This window comes from Remersonia thermophila, chromosome 7 (genome assembly GCF_042764415.1).
Source record: "Remersonia thermophila strain ATCC 22073 chromosome 7, whole genome shotgun sequence".
Lineage (NCBI taxonomy): Eukaryota > Fungi > Ascomycota > Sordariomycetes > Sordariales > Chaetomiaceae > Remersonia > Remersonia thermophila.
Window position 1 is genome coordinate 119,455 of NC_092223.1, and position 16,317 is coordinate 135,771.

Below are 16,317 nucleotides of genomic sequence, written 5' to 3' on the forward strand. Positions count from 1 at the left end.
TCGGACCCCTTTCTAAAAGCTTGATACATCACAGCTTGATCAGAGATTTCGTCGATCTGTCTTCTCTTTTTGACTTCAGTGTAATCCACAGAGAAACAAATCACTTTCCACGCACTACCCATTCGCGCTTCCAAAGCCCGTTGTCTAACCCCGGCGGCACCCAGTGCGCAAAGTCCAGAGCATTCTTTGCCACCACTACACGATCATGCCGCACAAACACGACAGCCCCTCCGCACCCTTCCTCTGGGTATAACGCGCTCTGGACATATCCCCCAAGAACCCGACTGTTCTGTTGGAACCAGTTGCGTGGGACCCAAAAATGCCGGTAACATGTCGCCGCGGCGTTTGAGAGCGCCTCACGTACGCCGTCCGTTACAGCTTTGGACCGAGCAGGGTACCCGAACTCGCGCGCGAAATCTGCCGTGAACCGTGAGGATACCCAAGTGTACAAATCCAACTTGTCCGCAACAGTTGGGGCCAACTTAGCCGAGCACACCCAGGAGTCCACGTCAACAAATATAAAACGGTCCGAGTCAACGCCTATAACATGGACAACACGTTCCAGAAGCTCATCGTATGTCACTAACAGCGGAGCTTCCGCTGTAAGCAACTGTCCGAGTGACATGCCTTCTCCATCGTCAAGTGGTGGGGCTTGTTCGTCAGTTAGTGTCGGGTGTTTTTCGTCCTCTTGCGCTTCCATAGCTGGAGCTGCTGGCGTATATAGGGATGGATCCACAAGCACCATGTCGCGCGTTTCTTGGTGCCCCTCATGGTCCGCAAACTCAATCAGAAGTCTGCCGTCAGGACATGGATATATGTCTTTGATATGTAGCTCTGGACGGCCGAACCCGCAGGTGGTGGGTATCGCCACGGCGGTTGTTTGAGACCAGTCACGGCACGCAAATATGCGCGCCACGGCCCCGTCAAAGCAGATCAGATGATCCGGGGATATCGGATGGTCTGTCCATGCTCGCAGCATGCCGCAACGCTCCGCAGTCAGTCTTGCCTCTTCTTGTTGCGTGTCAATGTTCCAGCAGAAGTCCGCCCCCCGAGATGACATGACAAACTTTGGTGATCCCCGGTGAATATGGATGCGGGTGAGCGCTGTGCGACAATCCACATAGGTATCGATGAGCGTCTGCTCAATGTTCCAGTCATCGTCATCCGATGGCTTGTTCAGCCTCCAAGCCTTTACCGCATTGGCGCCATTGACACATACGAGGGTTTGGCCCTCCTCCCTCCACGCAAGCATGCGTACAAAGCAAGGTGATTTGTAAAGTGTTCGCACCGCCTCCGCCGTGTTCACGTTGTACAGCACGACGGAGCCGTCTTCCTTGCCGCACACAGCGAACTTTCCTCGAGGATGTATAAACAAAGCGGTAATGTTCACCGAGTGGTCGTCCGTTACAACTTCGTTGGATCCAGAGGTTGGCGAGATTTCTATCGTTGTGCGATCCATGCGCAGGCGCTTCAGCAAGGCGACTGGCTCCCACACATTGCACTGGGTGTTTCGGATGTCAAGCAACCGGAGGCCATCGCCACTGAATGCTAGCCCCTTGATGTTGCATTCGGCCGATTTGATGCGGTAGACGATGTGCAAAGCTTCGAAGTCGTACACTTGGATCGTGCCGCAGCAGTCTGCAGACGCGAGCAACCGACCGTCAGGGGTCGACGCGAGAGTGTGGCAGTTGGCCTGAAAGCAAGCCACGACCTCATTTCTGAACGGTTCAAGCAGCATTATATCTCCGTCGGCGTAGGCAACGGCGAGCCTTGGGATATCCTCGTTTGGGTTGAGCAGGAGATCGTAAGCAAGGTATGGACCTGTCATGCTGTCCAAACTGCCCTTTCCACATCTTCCATAGAAGGAAGCCTCGTCCATGTCCCAAAGCGTGATGGGAGGGCCTTGGTATGCCACTGCCATCATCCTGTGGCCGGGAGATATGGACACGGCGCACGGGATCGGTCCCTGCCGGCCATTCTCACTTGTCGAATCGCGCCAGGGGCTATCTGGCAACGGAGAACCACTTTCCAGGTCCCATGCTGCGATGTGGCGCGCGTGCGTGGGGGCTAGCAACTTGTTGCCATCAAAGGCAATTCTCATGAGTGGCAGCGCTAGATCAAAGGTGTGTACTTGTTTCCCAGTACTAACGTCCCATAGGCGTAGATGCTTTCGGCCCGCAGATGCCAGCAGAGACGTTGTGCTATCGAACTCCACGTGCTGTACCGGTTCTTCATGCTTCAAAACCAAGTACTCTTGGCAGGCTGAGGCGGTGTACAACGTGATGATGCCTGTTCTGAAAGCAACAGCGAACAGGTCGTTGCCATGACATATGGCTGTGATCGTCTGATCTCGGTAGTAGTTGAGGGAAACTAGTCGATCATCCCACTGGCGGTACGAGAATCCTCTGATTGTGAATCTTCTGCCTGGACTAGCCGCTTTATAAATAGCCGAGTTCGTAGGCCAGAATGGCGGCAAAACCCAGTGAATTGCGTCGGGACACGCTGCGAGCGCATCACTAAACTTGGCGGCGATGTGCGTGAGATCTGCTGCCCAGCTATGCATCACCTGATCCTCATCGCTCAGAGGAGACCGCACCATATGCGAGGCGCTCAGGTACGCTTCCAAGTTTTTGGAAGCACGGGTCAGAGCACTCAGGTCTTGCCGCTGGGCAACCACCTCGATCCACGTCAGAATGTTGGCCTTCAGAAACTTCCGTACGAGATTACGGAGGTCCCCGCTGCTGACATTGGAGAGGGCAAGATGGTCCCAGAAAGCCTCGCACGCATAGTGAAGGAACCCGGTTATATGAAGCTCAGTTGTCCTCCTGGTAGTCCTCGGAGGTCTCATGCGCCTGTCGGTCAGAGCGCCGAGACATGCGCATGCAATCCGAGTGTGAGCCGCCATGCTGTCCACGGCGAACTCAGATTCGAGACCTGTCCCGAGTTTTCCGAGCAGAAATTCTCTCGCTGTCTCGTGCACCATGCGAACCTGCCCGTTTGCATCGATGCAAACAAGTTGCCCACAAAGCGTCGAAATGTTCCCCCTGAGGTTTTCCAGCTTAGCCTTCATATCCAGGTGCAATGCTTCCGAGAGCTCATCAGTCGTCAGGGGTCGGATAGAGCATGTTGCCCAAGCCAAGATGGCTTTGGCAAGATCCTTACCGACCAGGATTCGTGACATGGACGAGAGTATGTTGTGGTACAGCGCCTCCATCTCGGGTGGTGTCTCGTCCAGCACCTCGCTCAGCTGTTCACTTCCGTATACAAACGCCATTCTTTCGAGGACAAGAGATGTCCACAGGAAGCTGCCATTGGATTTCTCCAGAATCTTGGCGGCTAGCGCGGCGCGATCCTTCTCCTCTCCTATCCCCCATTTCTCCATTTTGCGTTGAATGAGCGAGTGTATGTCCAAGAGGGTATCGGAAGGTGAGAGCTGAATACAGTCGACTTGTCCATCCTGGGTAGGTAGAGCCCGAAGATATGTCCGGATTTCTGAGGATTCCCGACTTGTGATGAAAACCCTCAAGCCAGTTGAGTCCCGCAACTTGTCGATGACGAACGCGATAGACGAAGAGTCGCTGGCGCATTCATCAATCGCGTCGATGACCCAGTAATGCCGCTGGTTCGATGGGCGCCCGGAAATGATGCCACGTTCAAAAAGCCTGCGCCACAAGCTACGAACATCGTCCTTGTCGGTCCAGACAGGTTCCTGGCACATGGAAAGCAATGCGTCCAAGATCTCCGAATCGTGCAATGCCATCTGATACGCGAGCGAGCGGAGGCAAGTGCCAAATTCTGCCTTTAAGTTGTTGCCACCCTTGAAGAAGAAATAGCTGCAGGGTTCAGTATTCCGTTGCAGCCTGTCAATAATGTGGCCGGCGAGTACAGACTTGCCCCCGCCAGGCTGTCCACACACCCATAAGATAGTTGGGCTCCCAGCCGAGATATTCTCCCACCTACTGAAGCGGTCGCTTGATGTGAACCAGTGGCAAGTACCCGGGATGTGGGGGTCTCGAAAGGATAGTAGGTCATCCTCGGGGGTGTTAGAAATAGAAAGGTAGGTCTGAAGCGCGTGGAGCTGTTGCTCGCGTTCCTCCTTCTTAGAATGATGCAGATATTCTAAGATGCTTCCGACGGTGTAGCCGAAGTTCACGGCAAGACTTCGATAGTTTGGATCGTTTCTGGATTCGAACTTGCAGATAGATCGATGATCCGCGTCCATTGGTACCTGCATCTCTGTGTTGTACCCTAGTACAGCTGACTCATAGGGAACAACGAGGGCTCTGAAAAGGGGTCCGATGGCTGTTTCCCGGGTCTCGTAGAACGAGACGATTCGAATGTCATTGACATACTGACGAAATGTGTCGTTGATGATTTGGTTGGATAAGGAGCCGCGCTTCAGGTCCGGGATGTACGCATGTGACAGACCGGCGATGCTGAGAACATTGTTCAGAACCTCGGCTGAATCTGACCCCCTATGGGGGGTGGCAAGGAAGTATATAGTGTGGATGCGGCTTGCAAGAGATTGATAGGCGATGTTTTCTCTGGCAAGGATGTATGCCTGCTGGCCATCAGCGGCTTTGCTCACGGTAAGATGCCACCAACATGTAGAACAAAGAATGGACCTTTTTGATTACCAACCCCCCCATGCTGTGGCCGACTAGAACAATTGTCGTCTGTACATTGGTTAGAGTATCAACCCATTCGACACTGGTGCCGTCGGCAAATGCACAGCCAAAAACACACCTTGGTTGTGCTGAGCTCTAGTGAGGTGCTCAACGCGGCAAGCAGTCCCTTGCCAAAGTCGTGGATGTTGCATACATCGGCTTTCCGCTTTGTCCAGTCGCTGCTATATCCGTAGGTGTGGATTCGTACTCTCTCGCACCATGGCTCATGAGGAAGCCATTTCTGCGGCCAGAAGTGGTCCAAAGAACTTGTCTTGCTCCATGCTTTCCTCGACCCACCCCCGAGACTGTGAACAAAAATGAAGTCAATAAGCGGCTCGTCCACAGGCGCATGTAAAAGAGTTAGACCCATAGGGCCAAAGGCGTCATCGCTGGAAATGCTGGTGCTGGCGAGATGCGGCGCTGGTGGGCCGCTGGACTCTAGAGGCCTGGCAGGTTTCCGTCGGAGGAATTTCTTGCGAAACTGATACGTGGTTAACCTGGAGGACAGTGAATTGGCATGATGGCTATTTGGATATTGCCCATGTTGATATAGATGGAAATGTCTGGCATGGAGATTAGGGGCGTGTCAATCTCTATAACCATACCATATTTGGGTTATGAAATGATGTCCCAGAGTTGCTGATCCTAAGGTCCACGGGTCTCACAGGACTCATGTCATCGTGCTGCGGGTTACTCAGGACAGGACCATTGGGAGCCTCCTCAAAAAGAAATCAGTGGATCTCAAGCTGCTTGCAGTCAAATCATGCCTGAGCTTCAGCTGTTGATGAGGGGGTTTATCATTGCGGGGTCAATGGAAGCGCCAACGAATTCATGGCTCTGAACCGCCGACTCTCCCAAGCGAGGCTCCAGGGTTGTGGCTGAGCCAACCAACGAACCAGCACACGGGGGCTCAGTAGGATGTGAGACCGTTGGGACGGACAGCATGCGAGGGGGCAAGCAAGGCAACTGAGCAAACCATCAGAACATCGCTCCGCGTCGCTGGGGCTGCAACTTTCCATTACTATGCTGCTCACTACCCCGACTGATAAGACTGGACATCAAGTCATTGTGAGACTAGGAGTCAGCAACTTCAGTTAATTACATTGCTTACCTAAGCCTCCAAGCCCCAAGAGGGCCGAGTCCCGAAGGAGTAGTAGGTAGTCTGGCAAACTCACCCAAACGGTATAGCCTCGGACTCATTCATGGCGAACCTACGCAGTAACTATGCAACCTCTAAGGACACCCAAATAAGATGCATAACTCCAGACACAGGTTGAAGAAGCTCAGTTAATTACCTTGGAAATAACTACCTAGCCTTAGATGTTGGTAAATCTCCAGGTTTCCCCCGCTTAGGTGATCTCCACCCTGGACCACGTGACTTAGACCTCTGGGCGTTTTTGTCGAAGATTGGCTCCCATACTATTCTCCGCTTTTACCAATGAATGAATGACGTGCTGAATAGGGGAGATACCTATCTTACCTACGTATCAAGGTACTTTGCATTTTGCCAGCTGGTCTCGGTCCACTGACCGTATTGGGGATTTCATCTCGGACTGGCCCTGTTCATTCTTGTTCTGGCCGAGGGGAGTGGAGGATATACTCCCACCTCAGCTAGTCGTCCAGGCCCGGTCTTGGCTGGCATTACCTGCCCGGGCTCCTCCCGTCCTCAAACCTGAAAGCCCAAGGTACCCGACCAACCTTCATTCCTTTACATCCCTTTGGCCGCCATCCTGATCAACTTTGAAGATACCTGCACGACACGCCTGTGGATGACATGAAATAATCATGGCACCCGAACACCCACCTATTCAACCTGGCGACCACAAAGGCTACCTGGAATATGCGCTCTCGCTTGCGGAAAGGTCGCCGCCCAAACCCACAAACTTCCGCGTCGGCGCCCTTGTCGTGGACGCCAACACCAACACCATCCTCGCCACTGGCTTCACGCTCGAGCTTGAGGGCAACACCCACGCGGAGCAGTGCTGTTTCATCAAGCTAGCCAACGAGCATGGCGTCGCTGAGGATGAGCTAGGATCCGTCTTGCCCTCGAACAGCGTGCTCTACACCACCATGGAACCCTGCAACAAGCGCCTTAGCGGAAACCTCCCCTGTACCGACCGCATCCTTAGGTTAGGTGGTTCCATCAAAACCGTCTACGTCGGCGTCCTCGAGCCCGAAAAGTTTATTGGTGAGAACAGAGGGCGGAAAAGGCTTGAGGAGGCGGGCATTGAGGTTGAACTTGTCGAGGGGTTGCAAGAGCGTATTCTGGAGGTGGCCACAGCCGGGCATCAAGACTAAGATGTACAGGAGCGTCGGTCAACCTGACTTGTATCAAGATGAGCTTGATTAGACAAAGATTTGAGGCTAAATATCCTCAAAAGCTCGTGTCCCCATGCCTCTGAATACTGCTGGTGCCAAACCCGTCTCATGATTGTGTAGCTGCTGTGGGTCACGACAGAAGGCTCTACACCAAACTTCAGCCTTGCTCCGGCCCCTCATCCACGTTGCATTGCCCCGCCCCCTCGACGTGGCCATGGAGAGCCGGGAACAACTCACCTGGCACCGATTGCGACGGATGTGTGATGGTTGTATTTTATTTTTATTTTATTTTTTGACGGTATCAGATGACCATGAACTACAGTGGTGCTCCAGGACTTGAGTTCGGCCAGGGAAACACCAAGATTGACCCGGGTGTGGCAGCGGGTTAGTTTGATCCGAGACCTTTCTTGACCACCTAGCAGCATCCCCTGACCTATCTATCCCCTTATGGTCTGACAAACTTCCTGTGATGTTATCATACCTAACTGTTCCTTCCTCCGTGGTAGAGCTCCCTAAGGGCTGTCGCGTTGTCTTGACCGCCCAACACGGCACCAGCTTCTGGGCAAACACCGGCCGCATCGACGTCAAACTTCAAGATGGAACACCCAAGTCCTTCTTCATCAAGGTTGTCTCCAAAGAGGCTGGCCGCCTCATGGTACACGGCGAGTTTGAATCTGCCATGGCTATCCACAAGGTCCTGCCCGAGTATACACCAAAGCCCATCGGATGGGGCTCTTACAAAACCATTCCTGACACGTATTTCTATCTCTGCGAGTTCCGCCAGATGACACATGACTTGCCTGACCCGTATCGATTCACCGCCAGCCTGGCCTGTCTGCACGAAAACAGCCGGTCACCAACGGGAAAGTTCGGCTTTCATGTCACCACCTGCGCTGGCAACCTGCCGCAATACTGCGGTTGGGAGGAGAGCTGGGAAGTCTTCTTTACGAAGAACCTGCGCATGGCGCTTGATTACGAAGTTGCTGCCCACGGGTCCGAGCCTGAAATCGACCGGCTTGCCTGCATCATCTTCGACAGGGTCATCCCGCGTCTTCTGCGCCCTCTCGAGTCTGGCGGACGCTCTGTCAAGCCATCTCTGGTCCATGGCAATCTTTGGTGTGGCAATACTGGTATCGACGTCAACACTGGCACCTCGTTAGTCTTTGACGCTGGTTGCTTCTATGCACACAACGAATGTGGGTAGACCTGCTAAACCAGCAAAGGATTGATGTTGATGTCGTATTGTGTTATCGACAGATGAGTTTGGAAAGTGGCGCGCCATTGGAAACAGATTTGGGCCGGATTATATCAAGGCATATCACACCTACATGCCGATATCCCCGCCCGAGGAAGATTTTGAGGGCCGACAGGCTCTTTACCAACTGTAATGGACCTTGACCTGCAAAGCTCAAAGAGAAACGCCGACGACTAACTGCGGTAGCCGGTTCGATGCGCAAATTTCAGCCCTGTTCCCGCGAGATCGAATTTACAGAACTCGGTATGTCATGTTATCATCACGTTAAATGCCCGCTTGACTACCAAAAACGTTTCGGCACATGCATGAGCTAACAACCCTTAGGATGATCCAAGGCATGAGAGACCTGGCGGCGCGGTACGGCTGATGCAGGGGGGAGCGAAGCTTCCTGGGAAATAGAGCGACCAAGGCAGTGTTTTTTACCGCAGGCATAACCAAGGCCGGTATCGTCGCTTTGTTTGTGTTATCAGGTTGCCAGCTACAATGTAGGGCTTACACCCTGGCCATACTCGGAAAGGGCCTCAGAATCACCTGTTTATCACCCTGCAGGATAGCAACACGGTCTTCGGCGACAGTAAATGCGCTTCTTAGATCTGCTGTTGCAATGCCGTCCGGTCCAATGTTTCGTCTTCGTCATGCATCAGCACCGTCAGAGCTACATCGTCGTCTGCGTACCACTTACACCCGTGGAGGGTGCAGGCGTTGTGCGATGGCCCACTTGTAGGGACACCATTCTGACACGCTCAGTTACCTCGCAAGACAAACGAGAACAGCGAGGACGTAGGCAGAGTTCTAGAGATACAACTTGGCTTCTATGATGGCCCGGACCTGTGAGAGTGTATACGGCGGAATGAAGTGGTTGGAAGCTGTTGTTCTAAGGAAGAAAACAACTATCTGATATACCTCTCCTGGAGGCTACTTATATATACGATGGATGCCCAGAATAGCGGTCTAAGCAGGCAGAATGTTTACTGGGGTTTAGGACTAGGGTATAAGTCCCTATAGATCCTGTTATATACCCCCCAGTTGTTCGTGATTAGCGAGCAACTGTTATAACAGGATCCTAAAAGTTAAAGAAAAGAGAGAAATACCGTCGTAGCTTTTACAATCTTTTTAGCAGGGTAGTTAGGAGTTAAATCCCTTTATAGTATACTATAGGCTGTTTTAGACTTTGGGACGGGCTATATTTAGTAATCTAAAGTCTTTATAATCGGTTAACTTTCTAAGCTTTCGAAAGGTCGACTTAAAGGTTAATAAAGGAAATTATTTTTCTTCCGGAAATATTAATAATAATCCGGTTAACTATAACATTTTAAAACTATAATAATAAAAACGATCTTTCCGATTATTATAACCGTAGAAGTAGCTTCTCTAAATACTATATTGATTTCTAACTTTATTAGTTTTTTTAATACTAAGAGTATATTGCTAAGTAGCCTAATAAACTAGGTTGCTAGTTTTTATTATTTAAAATATATTTTTAATTGTTTAAAACTACTTTTTTTACCCTCTAATTATAAAAGAGTAACCGACTAGTTTTCGTTATAATTATCTATAGTTTTCTAATATAGTATAATAGTTATCTAGCTTCCTATACTGCTAAGGGTAATAGAAAACCTATTAATATAGATAGTAATATTAATTTACTTATAAAGACGGCTATAGGGTTCTCGGTTAACGGATCGAGCCCTATATAAGTTATTTTAAGTCAGCTTTAAAGTATAGCGACGGCTTATATTTATCGGTTATAGGTTAAACCTACTACTATTGTTATAAAACAGTAACGTTTTATAGACTCGAGTAAGACTTCCTTTTTATTATTTTAAAGTTTTAGATAACTATTATAGTAACTAGTATTACGTTTTTAGCTAATCCTTTTAATCGTATATTAATCCTTCGTTATTAGTATTTACTACTATTTAATATATATAATATAAGTAAGTCGGCGCCTTTAAAAACGTAAGTTTATTATTTCGGAGACCCGATCTATAGGTTCTGATAAGTATATAGATTATTGATCGTACCTATTACGTGTATAAGGATTTAGAGGCCGGTATCGCTAAAGGTTAGTAGCCGGAGTCTTTTCCAGCTTTAAAGAAGAGTTTAAATACTCTGCTCTTCTATAATATTAATAGCGTTTTAACGGTGTTTACTTTAGTTTAGCCCGGTCTTTTTATACTATCCGATACTTATAAACGTTTTTTAACGGTAACTTCCGCTCCTCCCGGCCCGACTAGTAAGAAGAAGAAGGAGGATAAGTCTTCCTTTACTAAAAAGATTAAGGATAAGGGTAAAGGTAAAGCGGTAGAAAAGGATAATAATAAAGATAAGAAGGAGGAGCTTTTAAAGCGTCTTTTAACTAATATAAAGGCTACAAAGGATATTAAAGCGAAGGAGAAGGAGGCGGAGGCTTAGAAAATACGTTTATACGCTAAGCTAAAGAAACGTAGATTAGATATTTAGGTTATCGGTTTATTATATTAGTTTCTAGCGTTCCGTATCCTTATTATAAAATCTTTAAAAGTAAGTTCTATTAATTAACCCTTTGTTCTAAGTTACCTTCTAGATCCTATATTATTTTAATAGTATTTTAAAGGTTAAAGAGCTTCCGAAAATCCTTAAAACGCTATTATAATAGATTCTTTATTAATCCGTTAGCTGATATCTATACCGTTTAAAGGTACTCGATACTAAAAGTACCTTTTTTAACCTACTCTCTTACCTATATATTATAAATATCGACGTACTTTAAAGAGGTATTTATCTATATTCCATCTTTAACTACTAGTCTAATTACATTAGTATTATTATAGTAGATTACTTATAGCTCTCCGAAGTTTAGAGTAATATCCTTAAAGAAGCGTTGCAACGCTATAGTTTCCTTAATAGTATTTATAAGCGTTGTTAGTTCGGCTTCTATAGATAAAGTAGTAACTGTCGACTGCTTTATAGCCTTCTATACGATTATACCTCTAAAAAGTATTATTATATAGCCCTAAGTAGACCTTTAAATATTAAGGTAATCAATAAATAATATATCCCCTACGATAAAGAGTATTTACAACTCGGTTTCCTTACTAATATATATAATCCTTAGATGCCTTATTCTATATAAGTAATAGACTACCTAATATGCTGTAAAGATATACTAGCGTAACGGATTTGTTAAGAAATAAGATAGCTTTAGAACTAATAAGCTTTTGGAAAAGCTTAATTTTATTATTTAAAACGGTCCCCTTATATTTAATAAAATTGTCGGAGGGAAGTGGAATATAAAGCGTATAAACTATAAGGTTAATGTTAAACCTCTTAGCTACCTTTTCGATATATTAGTCGTAGATTAAGAATACCCGGCGCTTCGGATAGTTCCTAATAATTTTTACGCTTAGGAACTACTTTACTTCTCCTTTTTTATAAAGTTTATACTTAGCTTTAAAAGCATTTATAATACGGTTTGCCTTATCCGTATAGTCTCGATAGAAGAAGATAAAATAGTTGTTGATATAAAATATAATAGTAACCCTATATTAGTCGTCGTAGAAAAGGCAAGGCTCTTCTTTAGAGGCTTTAAAGCTTAGTTTGTATAAGGTAGAGGAGAACTTTCGGTACTAGAAGAAAGGTAACTCTCGGAGTTTATAAAGGGCTTATAAAAGTTAAATATACTTCTTTAGCTACTTATATCCTTCCGGGAGCTTATAGTATACTAGCGTTTCTAGAAGGGTATTTAAAAATATTTATTTAATATTAAACTAGTAGACCTTAAGGTTAAAGTACGTAGCGATCGCTATTATAAAGCGAAATATATAAGTAGCAAGGGTAGTAGTATAAGTCGTTTTAAGGGTACTCCAGCGTTATAGATCGCCTCTAACGTAAATATATACCTTTGTTTTCTCGATATAACTATACTTATCGAACTTATATATAAATACCTATTTAAAAGGTAAAAGACGTCTTTTAGCCTCTGTACAGCAGATAATACGTTAAATCTTCTAGTTAATAAAATTCCTAATCTTTTTATTGTAAACTTTTAGGAATAAGTATTTAAACTTATAGTTCTTAATATCTTAAAAGCGCTAAGGTACGTTAGTATTAGCTAGTTTGAAGAAATATATTCTTAGTATTTTAAACGTAGTATTTAAGCGTTTTACAAACCTTTAGTTTACAGCTACCGCTATTATATAATAAATAATACGAGTTTAAAGGCTGTTATCCTTATAAATAGGATTATTTAGGAAAAAGGTTATATAAAAGCTTTCTTAATATCTTTAATTTAGTAGATATATATTATTATTTTAATATATCCCGAATACGAATCCGATAAGTCTGTATTTATCATTATCGTCTTTACTTTTAGGCCCCTAACCTCTTTGCCGTCTATTTTAACGTACGGTAGGCTTATATACCTTCCTAACGTATTTACGTTTAATACGGGCTGGATTAGGGTTTTATCTTTCTATAGTCTACTGTTTTATTATAATATTTATAATATAATAAGCACTTTATAATAGTCTATAAATACCGTCTACCGGCTGTAGAGGCTCCTCTTTAACTATAAGGAATCCTATAGTATTATTATTGTAGGGGCCTAATAAAGGTATACTAATCTCTATAGTCTTATTAGCGGGATATTAGTCTTTAACTATTATACTTTTACAATAGGTATCGCTAGTATAAAGTTTAATATTTATAACCCTGCTAAATCCTATATAAAGCGGTAGAGGACTAATAGATAGCTTTAGGGTTAAGAGTTTAGTTATGGGCAATCTTACTTTTAACAGCTTAGTAGGGGTATCTGTAGGAGGTATACTCTTTACCTATACTCCTACCCTTAAATCCTAACCCTTTAGCCGGTTAAAGCTTATCTCTAGCCTTTTAAAAGATATTAAGTATTCGAAACTCTTAAGGTTAATATCGTCGGGCTCTTTTACTATACTAGCGTCCCGGTACTTTATATTAGACTTAAGTAGCTTTATAACATTCTTTATAATTTAAAGCGGTTATAGGGATATATATTCTTTACTAGGTTTGTAGAAAAGCTTTTTATCGAAGATTACGTTCCGTATAATAATAACCCTTTTAAGCTAAGGAACCTAAATTGTTACGGATAAGTATATAGGCGGCCTAGGAGGCTGCAGCCAGAACGCAGGATATTCCGATAGCTAATTACTTAAGGAACTAATCAGGGGATTATTATACGGGTCTAAGTAATAATCCAGGAAATATTACCCGGATTACAGTAACGGACGTAATAATTACTATTATTATAGTAACGGGAGTAATAGTTTAGATATATATATACTAGCTAGTTAGTTACTCTTTAGAAGGACCTTTAAAGGTTCTCTAATAAATAATTATAAAGTAGTCGCTACACTACTATTAAAATAATTGCCTATATATTTATTATAAACCCTTTAGCTTTACTAAACTATACTCCGATAACCCCGTTTACCTTCGGTTATAAGTCCCTTTTAGTAGAAGAGGACTGTAATTCGTTATATATTACTTACTTACTTTAGTTACTATTACGGACTTAATTAAAGGTATATTATAGCTCCTAATACTACTCTTAGTACCCTTACTCTTCAGGCCCAGACTATAGGCCCGACTATAGCTTAAATATAGTAGGCTTTAGAACAGCTTAACGTTAAAATTACAGTATTCGAAGGCAAGAATAGTATTATATAACAGATTATTAATAGCTTTAGCAATATCGGTAAGCCTAAGGATAAAGCTAAGCTAAAGGTACCCTCGAAGTACGGAGGCGATAAGGAAAACCTTATTAGATTCCTTACCTAGATACATACCTACCTCCGGTACTACCCGGATAAATTTAAGAACGAGGAGGCTAAGGTTTTCTTCGTAACTTTACGCCTTAACAGTAAAGTATTTAAATAGTTCGAACCGACCTTAAAGGACTATCTGAAGAATAATAAGGACGATTAAAGGGATATTACCTAGGAAATCTTTATGTCCTATAACCGGTTCGAAAAGGAGATCGAAAAAGTATTTAAAGATATCGACGAAAAGCTTTACACATAGGAACGCTTAGCTCGACTAAAATAAACGAAGTTAGTAGCTAATTATATTACGGTATTTAGGCAGGACTCGCTACGTATAGAGATTAATAAAGAAGGTTTAATACAAATATTTTATAATAGCTTTAAAAAGAAGGTTAAGGACAAGCTATATAAGGCCGATCGACCGGAGACGTTTAACGAATTTATCGCTATAACTATTCGTATTAATAATAGGCTGTATATTCGGAAATAACAACGTAAAGACAAGTCTTACGGACCGATATTTATTAAAGCTAACGATAAAAAGAAACGTTAGTATTAAAGTATATCCTATAATATATATATTAATGTAATAGACGTTAGTACTATATAAGGTACGAAGGGTACTAAGCGTAATAAGTCTAATATTACTTACTATAACTATAGTAAAAGAGGATACTTTAAAAAGGAATGTTATAGCGTTAAAAAAAACTAGAAGCTAGTTCCGGATAAAGAGGTTATAATTATTAATAAAAACTTTAGAGTTAAGGAGGTTACTTCTATCGGTTATATCTAGGATAACCTCGAATACTATACGGAACGGGACGACGCTTTAAAACGATACTTTGCTAAAGAAGGAAGTAACGATACTAAGTCGATAAATAATTCTAACGACAACGTTAGAAAGGAATTATAATATACCGTTAACCGGGAAACGTATAATAATATACGATAAGCAGTATAGCAGTAGCTTACGATAATAGGCTAGGATAATAACGATATTTACCCTAGACTACTCGAGAGCATCCTTATAAGAGAGGAGCTTAGGGTTAAAGAAACCGACCCGATAGGAAAGGTTATATTATTATAGTATACCCTTAGGATAGCCTAAACGTAGGGATTTACCCTAACCTAGGACGAGACGGGCTAGTAGAGAACTAGCAACTAAGAAGATACGATTAGACCTAATATTATATACTTATAACGACGAATTATAAAACTATGATAAGTTAACGCTAAATTAAACGATAGGATCTATAAACTTAAACAACGGCTACACCTATAACCCGTTATAACGCTTAAATATATCTCTAAAAATTATCCGTTTAAAGGACTAGTCTTTACGGAATAAACAAATATAAATCCTAAAAAGGTCTATATCCCTAAGATTAAATATAACGATATATAGGAATTCGAAAGTATATATTATCGGATATACCCTATATAGGAAGAATACTAGTAGCGACGCTAGTATATTAATATTAGTAAAACGATAAAGGAAATAATATTCGACGGACTAGGATAAAGATATATCGCGATAAACGGAGATATAGGGAGGCTCCGTCCAGTATAACAGGATTATATTTAAATCCTATAGTTCTAATATATTACGTATACGTACCGATACTATTATAAGGAGAAGTTTAACTTCGGGTACTAGCCGATTAGAAAAACGATTAATAGCGACTAGCTTAAGCCGATTCTTTAGACGTTTAACCAAAGTATAGGGAATACAAATAATCTGTAGTATATTACTAAAGTTAAACCAGGAAAAATATACGTATAGCTACTTAAAACTTAGCCTATAGTATCCTAAGTATACAACCGCTATAATATATATAAAGATATATAGTACGTAAAGTATATAGTTAGTAAAGTTTAAAAGTTCTATAAATAAAATAAATAGGAACGTAGAGTATACAGACTACAATTATAGGAGAGAAGGTCGTTAGACTTATAATAGGAAATAGGAAAATAGTAATAGCTTTAGGAACGTAAAGCGTTAGACGCTTTAAGCGAGGAGTTAGAGGGGGACGTTTCTTAGGCTATAGAACAGCTGCTTAGGCTTAGTATAAAGCCGGGAAACGGCTCCGGGCCCTCTAGCAAACCCGACGATGCTTAAACCTTTAACAGGAATAACAGGTCGTATAGTATAGGAAAAGCTGGTATACACGGAAGATTTACTTTTACAACCTCCTAATAGGCTAATATAAAGCGGCTACTAACCTTAGATAACGAAATATAATAACCGGATCGGACTACGAAATCCGATAAACGAACCTAATAACGAAAGGAAATA

The 16,317-nt window shown here is 43.7% G+C and overlaps 3 protein-coding genes across 3 annotated transcripts; 2 read left to right on the plus strand and 1 right to left on the minus strand.

Moving 5' to 3' along the window:
- Positions 1-100: 100 nt before the first annotated feature.
- On the minus strand, positions 101-5,341 carry VTJ83DRAFT_7022 (uncharacterized protein; the record flags this gene model as incomplete). The annotated part of the gene is made up of 4 exons (XM_071013799.1): positions 101-4,561; positions 4,626-4,676; positions 4,747-5,148; positions 5,273-5,341. The coding sequence occupies 4 exons, from the start codon at positions 5,339-5,341 to the stop codon at positions 101-103; spliced, it is 4,983 nt and encodes a 1,660-aa protein (XP_070863239.1).
- Positions 5,342-6,452: 1,111 nt separating this feature from the next.
- On the plus strand, positions 6,453-6,965 carry VTJ83DRAFT_7023 (uncharacterized protein; the record flags this gene model as incomplete). Its single annotated transcript, XM_071013800.1, has 1 exon — positions 6,453-6,965. The coding sequence occupies one exon, from the start codon at positions 6,453-6,455 to the stop codon at positions 6,963-6,965; it is 513 nt and encodes a 170-aa protein (XP_070863240.1).
- Positions 6,966-7,297: 332 nt separating this feature from the next.
- Positions 7,298-8,608, plus strand: VTJ83DRAFT_7024 (uncharacterized protein; the record flags this gene model as incomplete). Its single annotated transcript, XM_071013801.1, has 5 exons — positions 7,298-7,370; positions 7,493-8,182; positions 8,244-8,370; positions 8,428-8,484; positions 8,566-8,608. The coding sequence occupies 5 exons, from the start codon at positions 7,298-7,300 to the stop codon at positions 8,606-8,608; spliced, it is 990 nt and encodes a 329-aa protein (XP_070863241.1).
- Between the last annotated feature and the right edge of the window lie 7,709 nt (positions 8,609-16,317).